The following is a 12778-nucleotide window of genomic DNA, read 5'->3' on the forward strand; positions in this document are numbered from 1 at the left end:
GTTAGCATTAACGATCCATCAGCCTGCACCATCTAGAGTTTAATGATGACAGAACTATAAAGACTTTTTTTTTTCTTTAAATCCTTAGATCCTTCACAATAAGACCAAAAACGTATTAAGGAAGTAAACAGTTTTGATGTTGACTTCAATGACATCCAGTTTACAAGCTAAAATGAAACTGACAGTCTACGAATTTCTAATAGTCTCCAATTAAGCATGTGACACTACATCTTTGAATTCAAGCTTTGAAATTTGCTAATATGTTCAACATATTTCTCTGGGGCCGTATTTGATCCAGATTATAGTGAGAGTGAAAAAGTTTTGAGTAGTTTCTCTTGTAACTAAAGAACGGAATTTCAACATACTTTGACTAAAACACAAATGACTCAAAAACATAAATATTCATAGCAACTCAAACAATCCAATCTTGAAAAACAAATCTTTCATTTAGAAAGCCGAAAATAATTTCAGCGGTGTTGAGAACATTTAAAAGAGCAGAGTTATAGTTGAAACATTCTCTGAAATGTGCATCCATTCTATTCCTCTGTCATCCTTTCGGCTCAGACTGTTGATCATGTACTCCAGCGCCCATGCAGTATTCATCATTTCCACCAAACACATGCATTATGCACGTTCACTTTTTGTTAACTTTTCTCCCGTTGAAGGTGTTTCACGCCTCTATGCTCTAAAAGTCCTTACAATAATGAATCTTTTAAAAAATTATGTTTTTCCGCCTCCCTTGACTGTACTTCTACAAGATCCAAATATCACAGCTACTTTGGCTTCTCCATGACCTTCAAGTTTTCACAACATGCTTCAAAACTAAAGTTTTGGTAAGTTAGAGCAGGCCTGTCAATGCTTTTCAAACATAAAGGCTTTCGTTGACAACGCACCTGGACAGTGAGGGCAGCAGGAATCCTGCGTTCTGATTGGACTGTGGCAGAGCAGGGGCGGGCACACCTCTGTCTCACAGAGCACACGGCCGCTGTGGCAGGTGCACTGAGTGCAGGAGTCAATGTTCCAAGTCTCTCCCTCCACAAAGTACTCTCCACCCGGAGCCAAACACACGGACGCCTCGCTCAGCTCCGGCTTATGGGAACTGGACTCTTCTGAAAGAGGTAATAAATAGTTTAACATGTAAAATCCATCCTGAAGTATCATCGGAGATCGTAATGCAAGTATGTTACAGTATTGCCTCACCTGGACAGGTGGGGCAGCAGTGGCCAGGTCGGATGGTGGGGTTATCGCAGGGGGGAACTGGGCAAGAAATAAGGGCACACATTTCTCTCCCAGCATGGCAGTAACAGTCCCTGCATCCGTCATGCCAGCTCTGCCCATTCTCGTGCCTGCGGCCGTCCATAGACAAGCAGGAGCCCAGTTTCACTGCTGGAGCCACAGACGACATGCTCTGATCTGCACGGAGAAACCAATAAATGAACAATAAACACATCAACTGAAAAAAGAAAGCATCGACTCTGACCAGCCTAAACTAGTCGTCAGTAATTCGAATCCCACTTCTGTAACAGCTACACGTCATGGGGTAACACATTTGCATGATGCCCGTCTATGTTCTACACAGCAACTTGAACCGCCCTCAAACACTGTAGCCTGTTCGTCATGCCGAGAAGACGCTGTGTTCCATGCTGTGAAAGTAAATTCATTTTGTTTTCACTTCTGAAAGATGAGGCTGCAGAGAATCAGTGGTTAAAATTACATTTTTCCACAGTACCACAGAAGTACAACCCTAGTCTTTGTTGCGTTCCCATCATTTTACTGACGGCTGCTTCTCTAATCTCTGTGAGTTCAATGCTGGATTCACAAAACACTTGCTCTTGAAAGATGGCTTAGTACTCAGTTTATTTGGACCAGCTGGCTCCACTGAATCACAACCTGTAAGTATACTACATAAATGATAATATTTTATATATTTTGTATCGAGCGTTTAAAATACGGAACTATGGCAATGGGCACATAATTTCTGACACGCACTGTGTGCGGTAGACCAATCACAACAGACTGGGCCATCCGACCAATCAGAGCAGAGTAGGCTCACGGAAAGGAGGGGTTTAGAGAGACTGAATTGTAGAACTGCTTCAAACGAATCGTTTGAGAATCGAAATGCATATTTTGAGAAAACTAAAGCATTTATTGACTTTACATGCATTTATACCTATTGTAGGAGACTCCCAAAACAATATGAGGAACCTTAAAAATGGCTATTATGGGCACTTTAACTAATAATAATGAGAATATGCCTCATACATTTATATGATTTTTAAACAAAACAAACTGCTTTTATGATTTATTTTTCCAAAAAAAAAAAAAAAACTATCAGTGTTGTTTCACAAAGCTGTTTCACTCGTATATATGTCACAAAAGGGAGGAAAAGACAATCACAACTTTTTTAACCGTTTCTTGCTAAATTTAACATCATCATCAAAAACCATGATACTGTAACCTACAATCTATTAAATACAAGTTCACTTGGAATGAGGATAAACATTATTTGAATTATCGGCTACTGAGAACATAAAACCATTGAAATTTAGTTGACATTGAACTCAAATGCTGCAAACACTTAACCCAAATGCTCAAACAAAACAAGAGAACAACTGCTTTATGGTAAAAGCAGACCACGATTTGAAATGATCAAACTGATTTTTATTTTAGACACAGCGTAAAAATGTGTTTATATAGTCTGGTCCGGATGGATTCTTTGGCATATTAATAGCGAAACAGGAAAGCCAGAGGATTCCCTGAATCATTTTTACATTTATATTCCAGACATTTGACCTCTTCAGTGAAACATTTTCACCGGCTGCACCACAGACAGCGTGAAATGACAAAATATGCAAGTGATGCCTTGCACGCCCCAAACCCCAGAGCACAAAACATTCTCAAATCTCATTCTATCTGCCAAGAGCGTCACCTCTCACTGCCTCTCCATAACAGCGGCAGGGCTCCAGCCAGGCCCCAGTCAATATCACAGAACCATTTCACATTGATTAAAATCCTGTCTGGGTGATATGTGGAGGATGCACGCTTTCAAAAATTCAACGCGAGGGAGATTAAAAAAGGGTCTTTTTCCTTGCTCTCTCGTCTCATTAAACAAACCGATCTTGTGAATATTTCACGTGCTAGCTTCATTATTGAAGATGAATCAAACGAGAACACAAAAGTCATATAAATAATGGAGGGCTGTGAGTAACTGTGGGTCCGGCTTTTGTATATACAACAGGTGGCCCTCAAAATAAATGGAAAATATGGGGAGGGGGGGATGAGTCATGCTGGAGACCCTGGTCTCCTGAATTGGAGGCCCAGCAGTCCTGTGTGTGCACATGGCTCACACTTGGAAATTAAAGCAATAACACCTCAGCATATCGATTCAGCTGTTTGGGGCCAATGTAGCACTAGATCACCTCTGGACTTGAAAAAAAAAGAGCTTTTGAGTTATATTACTTAGATTTTTAAATATAAATGACTTACAAAATTTGATTAGATTTTACATTTTTTTTAAGTGGGAAAAAAATATTTGATCCGTGTTAGCTGTCTACTTCAAGGGCATTTAAACAGATTTCGCTTATGTATTAAAGCAATAAGCCATGAGCTGCAGTGATTTTACCTTGGGTGAGGGGTGTTCATGTGTCTATAAAACACATGGCCTTATTGTGTTTGTAAAATTGCCACAACATTAATATGATAAAAGTCACCAATCTGTAATAAATAATCGTAATTCTTAATTATATTAATCAGTTAAAACTACAAATTTTTTTTGCTTAAATAAAGCTGAAATAAAAAATAAGATGGACAACTTAGAAACTGAAGTACTAAAATTACTAAAACTATAACTGAAATAAAAATAAAATTATCTGAATTGCCAAAGTTAAATAGAAAGAAATACAAAGCGAAAAGCACATACCAAAATTAGTAAAATGTATGATATAAATATTAAAATAAAAGCTAATTCAAAATATTTCTAAATTGGTGCTTAAACATAGAATTCAAAAGATGTGCATTTACACGCGTATATTTTTTAAATCAGATTTCTAATTTGGAAATATCAAGTTTATATGATACTGTAAATGTAACAGTCATGCTGTATTTAAACTAGATAATACAAAATCACTTGTTCTATAAAAGGCAAAACAGTGACTTACCTCTACACTGGCAAATCAGACAACCCAACTCATCGTGCTGAAAGCCCATTGGACAGGACTTGTCACATGGCAGTTCAGGGCATTTCTTACAACGGCAGGTGTCACAGCCATGCTTGTTCTTACTGATAACAAAAAACGAGATAGGGAGAAAGAACAAGAAAGCTTAAAAAAATTCATACATACATACTTAATGCAGTAAGTTTTCCCTTATTTAAAAAAAGAAATACAAAATTTTGTCATGAAAGTCTAAATAGCGCAGACCAATAGCTTCTAACTCAACCTGATGTAATCACATCATTATTCACACAGCCCAGCTGGTTGGTTTCTTTTTACATCAGCAGCCAATGAGCTTGCTGCTCAATATTCAAATACTTGGCTAGTGTTTGCTCTAGCAGTTACAGAAACCCAGCTCCACCTGTATAGATCCACTACGGGGTAATTTCATATCTGTTATATATGGGGGTTATTTTGTATATTATATGTGCAGCAGCAGTACTTCTTACATGCTCACAGCAGCATGTCTGTGGATGTATTGGTCGTAGCTAGTCTCGGTACTGGCTCTACCGCAGCAGCAGTGTAGCAGATCTTTTCCGCCAAGACCAAACACATTAACACTGTCATGTAGGTCTATATTACCATGTTAAACTCTCAGAAAGTTGTCATGACATCTCTTAGATAACATTGTTATTGCAAAAATATATGTATTTTTTTATTTTTTATAAATGATGTATGTGCAAATACAAATACAAGACATATCAATACTCTGAAGGGACCGTTCAGACAGAATGTGTTTTTGCATTCCACTGCAATCCTTTTGCATTTTTTTTTTTTTTAATGTAGCTAAATGTGCGTTAGATGGATGTCTGTGACTGTTGTCAAATCAAAATATGTTAACTTTAAAAAAGGCGGCCGTACATTTTTCCTATTTCACTGCTCACACCTCCCATTTTACCACATTTCTATTTGTGGATTGCTGGATCCATGCCACTAGGTGTCAGTATAAGTTGGCCAGCACAACATATACAAAAAAAATTAATAAATGAAAAAAAAGACAGAGTGCACCTTTAAAATAACTCTTCAAGACATATGGACTTCATAAAGAATCAGTGCACACTCTCAGCACACTTTGTCATTGGCACATCAAAGCTTGGCATTATACACCAGGTGCCAAAGACACGCTCCAATGTCATCCGTTAACACCGGAACAGAGCGAGAAGGAGAGAGAGAGGAAAGAAAGAGAGAGTCTTTATTGACCTTACTTGGAGTCCTGTCAGCAGATGGCACATTAAAGACGACTAACCAAAACGACCAATCAAAATGCTCCCTGATGTCCAAGGCACCTTCCTTGGAGAACAAACTCATCCAGGGCACACTGGCCTGAACCCCAACTGCCCATCTCATACACACACACATACACGCTTCTTCCCATCCTTCTTCCCCCTATCCGCTCTTATCGGATGAATAATAGGGCTGAGCAGTCATGTGCAGTGCGTATTTGGTTTGGTGATAAGAAGCTATCAGGTATGATGTCAGCAGTGGGGAATATCAATATTCTTTGTGCAAGAGGAGGAAGTCTACGCTAAGCTGCATGCATTATTCAGGCCGCGAGCTTGATCCTCGGCCATAACTTTGAGGGGGCATAAATAGATATCTAAAATTAGAATCTGAGATGCAAGCATTTGCACTTGTGTGCTCATTCATGACGGCAGAATTGAGGTGGGAAGAGACAACGATGGGCCAGGGGCCGAACTCGGATAAATAAAGACTCTTCTTTATTCAACCACACCTGAGGGAATGAGCCTCAGATAGGAGACTATAGAGATGCAAGACCAGCCAAACTGCTGCCTCATTCTCTGCACTTGTCATAACAATCTTTATTATATTTTAAAGACCTATTTTTTTTTTTTTTCCTTTTAGCATTTTGGGGGTTATTTCACGAGAAAGTAGAGAGGAAGGGGGTTGCCATGGAATCATCGATGCCAGCCCTACTGCAATTTGGAGCATTTAGCCAAGCCCAGGCCCAGTTCTATGGGGGTGTTAGAGTGTGATAAATACTCTCAAACAAAAGCACCCTCAGTTGAAAATCTGGAAAAATATCCAGTGTGTATTTGTGGTTGTGCTATAGGGCTGGGACGATAAATCGATTCTTGGATCGATTCTGAGATTTTCCGAATGCATTGCGATTCCTCTAAAATAAATTCTGAGCTTAGTTTTGAACAGCAGATGGCGCTGCATGCTTTAGAAACATACTTGAACCTAAAATAATCATTCATAAAATTCGAATTACAAGGGTGTTCACAGTGGGCTGTGTTTACATTAATCTCGCGTCATAAAAGCATTCTGAGCCAAGGTAAAATTACAGACTCAGCCGAACGCACAAGCGCTCTTCAGCATTCTTCTTCATGAGCATTTGAATTTGCAGATAAAAAAATAGATTAGAGCGTCATCTGCTGTTGAAATCTAAGCTCAGAATCGATTCCAGAGGAATCGTGATGCATTGATTTATTGTCCCAGCCCTATTGCGCTCTGAAGAGCATCAAAACGAACTATTTACAATGTGTTTTTGCAATGTTGAACAATGTAGCCAATCACAGACATATCTGTTGATTTCTTGAACACAATGGCCAAACAGAAACGTGTTAGCTGGTCAGAATTCACTCACAGATGAAAATGCTGGAGTTTTTGTTCAGTGCAGTTCTGTGCACTCGTCAGTCATCTCATAACAAACAAAGTGCAGATGTAGTGTAAATAAAAGTTTCAGGTTACACTTTATTTTAAGGTGTCCTTGTTACAGTGTAATTATACATGTAAGTACTGAGTAATTAATTAACTACATGTACTTACTATATGGGTAGGGTTAGGATTAGGGTTTGTCTTAGGGTTACTTGCATGTAATTATGCATAATTTATTGTTATTATAATAGTAATTACATGTGTAACAAGGACACCGTAAAATAAAGTGTTACCAAGTTTCATTGTGCAGTGTAAAGAGATTCATTCAGGGTTGCCAGGTGTTTACAACAAAACCCACCCAACTGCTACTCAAAACTAGCCCTAAAAATAGACCAATTGCATTTTGAGGGGGGTCCAGGGGCTAAATATGTTTAGTGGGGTTACTGGGGTTGCTTCAACCTGTGGACATGAAAAACAACCCACGACAACGGTGTTAAAGTAGCCCAAATCTGTGGGAAAACCGCAGACTTGGCAACACTGGATTCATTGATTATAACAGAACTTTGTGAGATCATGGTGAGCGCCCTAAAGGGAGCACTCCTTACCCGATTTCTAGGCTATAAAACATTCAGAATGTGTATGAAACTTTTGTTTTTCGGACACATACATGCTGCAAAGTTTCGGGCATGACATCCGCATATTTATGCTGGATTCACTCTCGAAATAGTGATTGACAACAGTGATACCCATAGCAATGGATGGGACAAAAATATATGCAAGAGCACCCTCATGATTTAATCCTGGAACTGTGCCTGGCAAAGCCTCCACAGACAGCGCGCGTCCTGAGCGAGATCCAGTTCAAGGACCAAAAACGTGTGTAAACTTTATTGAGATCTGGCTATATCAACCAGTAATTTAATTTCCAGTAATTTATGACTGGCTTGAATATAGTGGCAAATCTGTTTTTTTTTTTTCTTCACGTGTCTCGCATTAGGCGTCAACGAGTCCAAACGGACATTGCATCGTCATTCAAATCAGCAGCAAGAGCCAAAACTAGTCCACAGTTTAGTAAACATCGGCAACTTCTTTAAGTTATTGTCAACTACATTGCTGATGTGGTGCGATAAGGTAGGACATTGTTTTGATACTTAAATTTGTAAAGACTTTGTTTGAGAAGAAATCGAGAGTTAAATGTCGCCCATGTTAAACATCATATGTAGTAAAATCAGATGCGATGGTGTCATGTTTTTGAGCATTTTGTTTTCAATGCGATAGAAACAATACTTCTTGGTGGAAATGTGTTGGACCTTGAGTGTGTTCAACAATACTAGCTACTAACCACCATAGTGTGATGCACCTTTACAGACAAAATGACAATCACTGAAGCCACAACCTAGTATTTAGTGCACATGCTCTGACACCTCATCGACTGTTGGTGCTCATATGTGTTTTTTAAATTTGAATCTGGCTCGCAACAGATTCAAGTTCCAAATCCTGTTCCTCCTTTACCTGTGCTCTCTTCACTGTCGCAACAACAGAAAGTGGAAAAAAAACAATCCCCTGACAATTAGGCATCAGTCACCGAAAGTAGTCGTGTGTACTTCCTTGCACTTTTCTTCTCTTTCTCATCTCCATTCGTCACAAGATGTCTCTTTAACCTGCCGACTGCACAGCTCCACAAAAGTTTGTACAAATTGGCTCGGCGATCTGCCTGCGTAATTGGAGCAGTTTTTTTGCAGATGTGGAGCAGCAGTGTTTATTCGTAGTTGCGTTGAGACATGGTGTTGTGTAGATTAGGCGTTCAGCTTCGCTATCGCAGCTCATCCTTTACGCGGCGCAATCAGAGGCGCTGATCTGAGCCGGCCCTAATTAGCTGTCAGCTCTAAACTTGCAGTCGGGCACAAATAAGCAAAGCAGAGCGCAGGGGATCATTTTGTCATTCACAATTTCTCTAGACCATGCTAGGAACAGTGTGGGATTCGCTTTAGTTTGTGACAACTAATGACTGCTGCCTTTCCTGATAGTTTAGAAAATCATTGGGGTGACTATGACATAAAATGAAGGATAAAAATGGTTTGGAACCATATTATTACTTAAGTCAGGGGAGACTTAGGAAGAAGTAAGACATTCTTATTCTAATCCTTAAAGCTATAAAACTAACACGTAGTTGAACTTTAATCTAAATTTGCCTTAAAGTGAAACTAGTGTGACTGTCCCTCAAGACCAGCCTGGCTCAAGGAAACAATGTCAGGAAGAGCTTTATGGTTTTTCATAAAGTCATCAGAGATTTAATCACATGCTGTTCCACTAACAATGAACGTTTATTAGAAACTGCACTTCTTGTTATTGTTAACTCTGTGAATCAGAAAATTGTTTTCTTACATGTAGCCGAAGGGGCAGTCCTTGGCACAGGCTACAGCTTTGCACTTCTTGTGACGTGGGCGACACTGGCAAACATCACAGCCGTGAATGTCAGTCTGGAAGCCAAAAGGGCATTTCAGAGTGCAGCTGGCAATTAGACTACTGCACAACTCATCTCCTGAAGGTTAGAAGAAAACAGAAGAGACTAATTAATTACAGCTTTAGACATTAATTACCTTAACACACATGCCTTAAGATCAACACAGATAGGGAGGCAAAAACAAGAGAAATGCAACATATGCTAATACACAAAGAAATTAGAATAGAATAGAATAGAATGCTGTATTTCCTTAATTTTCTTCAAGTCATCCATTATTATTATTTAATTTTCATATTTAATTTCATTCAATTAAATTTTAGATTGTTTGATGCTTTTAATTCAATGGATTAAATTGAATGTTTTTCTGTTTTTCCTTCACTATCTTCAACTTATCCATTATTTTATTTGTAGTTTGAGAAACAACCAACATTATATTGTATTATATTATAAAAAAACAACAACAACAACAGATAATGTACTGGTGATTTTCTGCCAGGATATTATCTCGTAATTTTACAGACATTTCCTTTATCAATGCACTGAGGTGCAAAATTCAAAATACAGGTAAAACACTTGTAAAAAAATAAATATAGAAAATTCCTCCATATTAATGCAGTACATTGTGCCTTTTTACAATGTATTACATATGTGAAATATGTTGTATTATAAAATTATAATATATTTGTATATTTATATTCTATTATATTTAATGTAAAAATAAATAATTAAACATTTATTTTGTGAAGAATTCATAGACACAATTTATGTTTGCCTACAAAACACATAAATTTAAGCATATATTTGCATTGAGATTTACGCATATATTTACATTGTGTCCAAAAGTTTGCCAAGTAGTGTATATCTTATTATTTATAATCCACAACCAGGCTTGTGGTCCCACCCTAAATCATTAAAATCAGCATTATTATCTTTTTCCTTTGACATTTGTCAGACTTGAATTTACTCAGCATTCCTTAGCATAAAAACAATCCCTTAATCCATCTGCCCTTCAGTGTTTATCCTCATAAACATCTCTGCTAAAGCCAGTCAGTGTCTGGAGAGAAGAGCGCTAAAGACCGCCTGACAGCGTCTGTATGGGCTGAGGAAGATGAAGCACTTCTCCAGTGACGTTTCAGCTCACTTACGTGTCTTGCAGCTGCACGTCCTGCAGCCGCTGGAGTCCAGCCGGAAGCCGAACGGGCAGCTCTTGTCCCCCAGCGTGCAGTTGTCAAGAGAGCCGCAGGCAGGGGGCGCCATCGTGATGTAGGTGGGTTCTGGAAAACAAAAAATTCCCCCAGAGGATGTGAGTCACTCTTGACTAAGTCAGATAGTTAAACAGACAGAGAAAGAATACGGGATTGTAGGGGCTCAAGCGGGACTACACTTATGAGTCATAAGAGGCAAACAGTTCTACACAGACTTTCTTTTAGTTTCAGTTAAAAAGATAGTTCGCACAAAAACAAAAATCCTGCCATGACTCACTCGTCCTTATGTTGAGAATTTTTGAAGAATATCCAGGCCACTCTTTTCAGTATAATATAACCAGTGTTATTTTAGTATTATATACAGTTTATATTATTTTAAGGTAGCTTTTATTTTTATATGAATTTTTGAAGAATATCCTGGTCACTCTTTTCAATATAATATAACCAGTTATTTTAGTATTATTTGAAATGTTTTAAATTAGCTTTTATTATATTTTAATTTAAAATTTATTATAAATGAGAATTTTTGAAAAATATCCTGGTCACTCTGTTCATTATAATATAACCTGTGTTATTTTAGCATTATTTATATACTATTATAATATCTGTAATATTTTAAATTAGCTTTTATTTTTATATTTTAAGTTTTCATTTTTTATTTTGTTGAGAATTTTCTAAGAATATCCTGGCCACTTTTTTCAATATTGTATAACCAGTGCTATTTTAGTATCATTTATATATATATATTTTAATAATATTTAAAAATATTTAAAACGAACTTATCTTTATATTTTAAGTTTTCATTTTTATTTTGATGAGAATTTTGAAGAATATCCAGGTCACTCTTTTCATGTGTTATTTTAGCATTATTTATATCCTATTATAATATTTGTAATATTTTAAATTAGCTTTTATTTTTATATTTTAAGTTTTCATTTTGTATTTTTGGTAAGTTTATGTCGTTTACATTTTTAGCTTATTTTCTATATTTCTATTTAGCTTTAATTATTTTTTTTAAATGTCAGTTTTAAAATTTACACTGAATAAAACTGAATTTTGGGTCAACTATCCCTAAATAAATGATGAAAACAACAAATTTTATTGTCTCCATTTGATCGCAATGACATCTGTCTAATAAAAATCCCAACTGGTTAAAAACGATTTGAATGATTCGATTACCGTTTAATACATACGCTCATTGTATATCGATAACATGCAAACCATTTTTCCATTTAGGTTTGACACCTCTGACAAGTTTCTATTTGATTCCGTTCCTTCTGATCGAAAGTTGTACCACGTTCTGATAAAGATGACAAACAGTCAGATGGACAGACGGAAAGAAAGAAAGATATTTAGATAAAGTTGTCAAGGTCTGAAATGAATAAAAACCTTCATGACTACAAATACAGTTGATGGCAGCAGTCCAAAAAAAAAGAACCATCATCACAGGAAATGGACTTTTTCACAGCGCGACCAGAATCTATAATTTGCCACTCCTGCAAAACCTGAATGCTTGTAGTACATGCTGAAATTACTGATTGAATTGATTGGTTTGTGCCTGTCAAACAGCTCATCCAATCAGCTCCCCTCTCGGTTCTTTTTTAGTCCCCACCCCCCACATTTAGCTCTGAACGCAGTAGGGAATCAATTTCATGATGAAGTACATAAGCAAACACGAGCATGCTTTTCAATTTTTCTCGACCAACAACAGATGATCCATCTTAAAGGGACAATTCACACAAAAATGAAAATTCAGAGTCAGATCTTGCAGTGTGTGTTCTCAAGGAAAACTATACGGAGACGGTTTTATGCTAATTAGTAACGGCAGACGCTCGCTTCCTCGTAAAAAGAATAATCGGGAACCATTACCATTAAAACGTGGATATGTATGTGCGTGCGCTACTTGTATGCAATTATTAGTGCAGCAGACCCACTGTGTTTTGTTTATGCTCATTAAGCTGCTCTTTTAAACAGCATGCTGTCTCTGGTGGGCTGACCCTAGACCGCACGGCTGCTGGGAGACACTGCGGCGGAATGAGACAGACTTGTATCAGAATTTGCAAATGAGTCAAGACACGTACCTCTTTTGATTGGCTTGCACCGCACATGGAGAAGAGAGAGACACGTGAGCTGTCAATGGCCAAAAGAGAGCGCCTTCATTGCATTAATAACTAGTTGTTCAGTTCAGTTTAGTACACGCTTCTCGGACTGAATGTAAATACAGTTGTCACAGCCTGAATTTGGTTGGAGAGCTCGACAGCGCCTTTTTATTGTATGTAAAA

At 37.6% G+C, this 12778-nt stretch overlaps 1 protein-coding gene across 1 annotated transcript in view; it reads right to left on the reverse strand.

Annotated features, from left to right (window-relative positions):
* The window catches only part of crim1 (cysteine rich transmembrane BMP regulator 1 (chordin-like)), a 114314-nt gene that overhangs the window by 9617 nt on the left and 91919 nt on the right, over positions 1 to 12778 (reverse strand). The window contains exons 8-12 of the mRNA XM_058748956.1: positions 10437 to 10565; positions 9213 to 9369; positions 4158 to 4279; positions 1201 to 1413; positions 894 to 1109 (exon numbers count right to left, since the gene is read on the reverse strand). Coding sequence (XP_058604939.1) covers positions 894 to 1109; positions 1201 to 1413; positions 4158 to 4279; positions 9213 to 9369; positions 10437 to 10565 — 837 coding nt within the window. The remainder of the gene's footprint in view (positions 1 to 893; positions 1110 to 1200; positions 1414 to 4157; positions 4280 to 9212; positions 9370 to 10436; positions 10566 to 12778) is intronic.

This window comes from Onychostoma macrolepis, chromosome 17 (genome assembly GCF_012432095.1).
Source record: "Onychostoma macrolepis isolate SWU-2019 chromosome 17, ASM1243209v1, whole genome shotgun sequence".
Taxonomy (NCBI): Eukaryota; Metazoa; Chordata; class Actinopteri; order Cypriniformes; family Cyprinidae; genus Onychostoma; species Onychostoma macrolepis.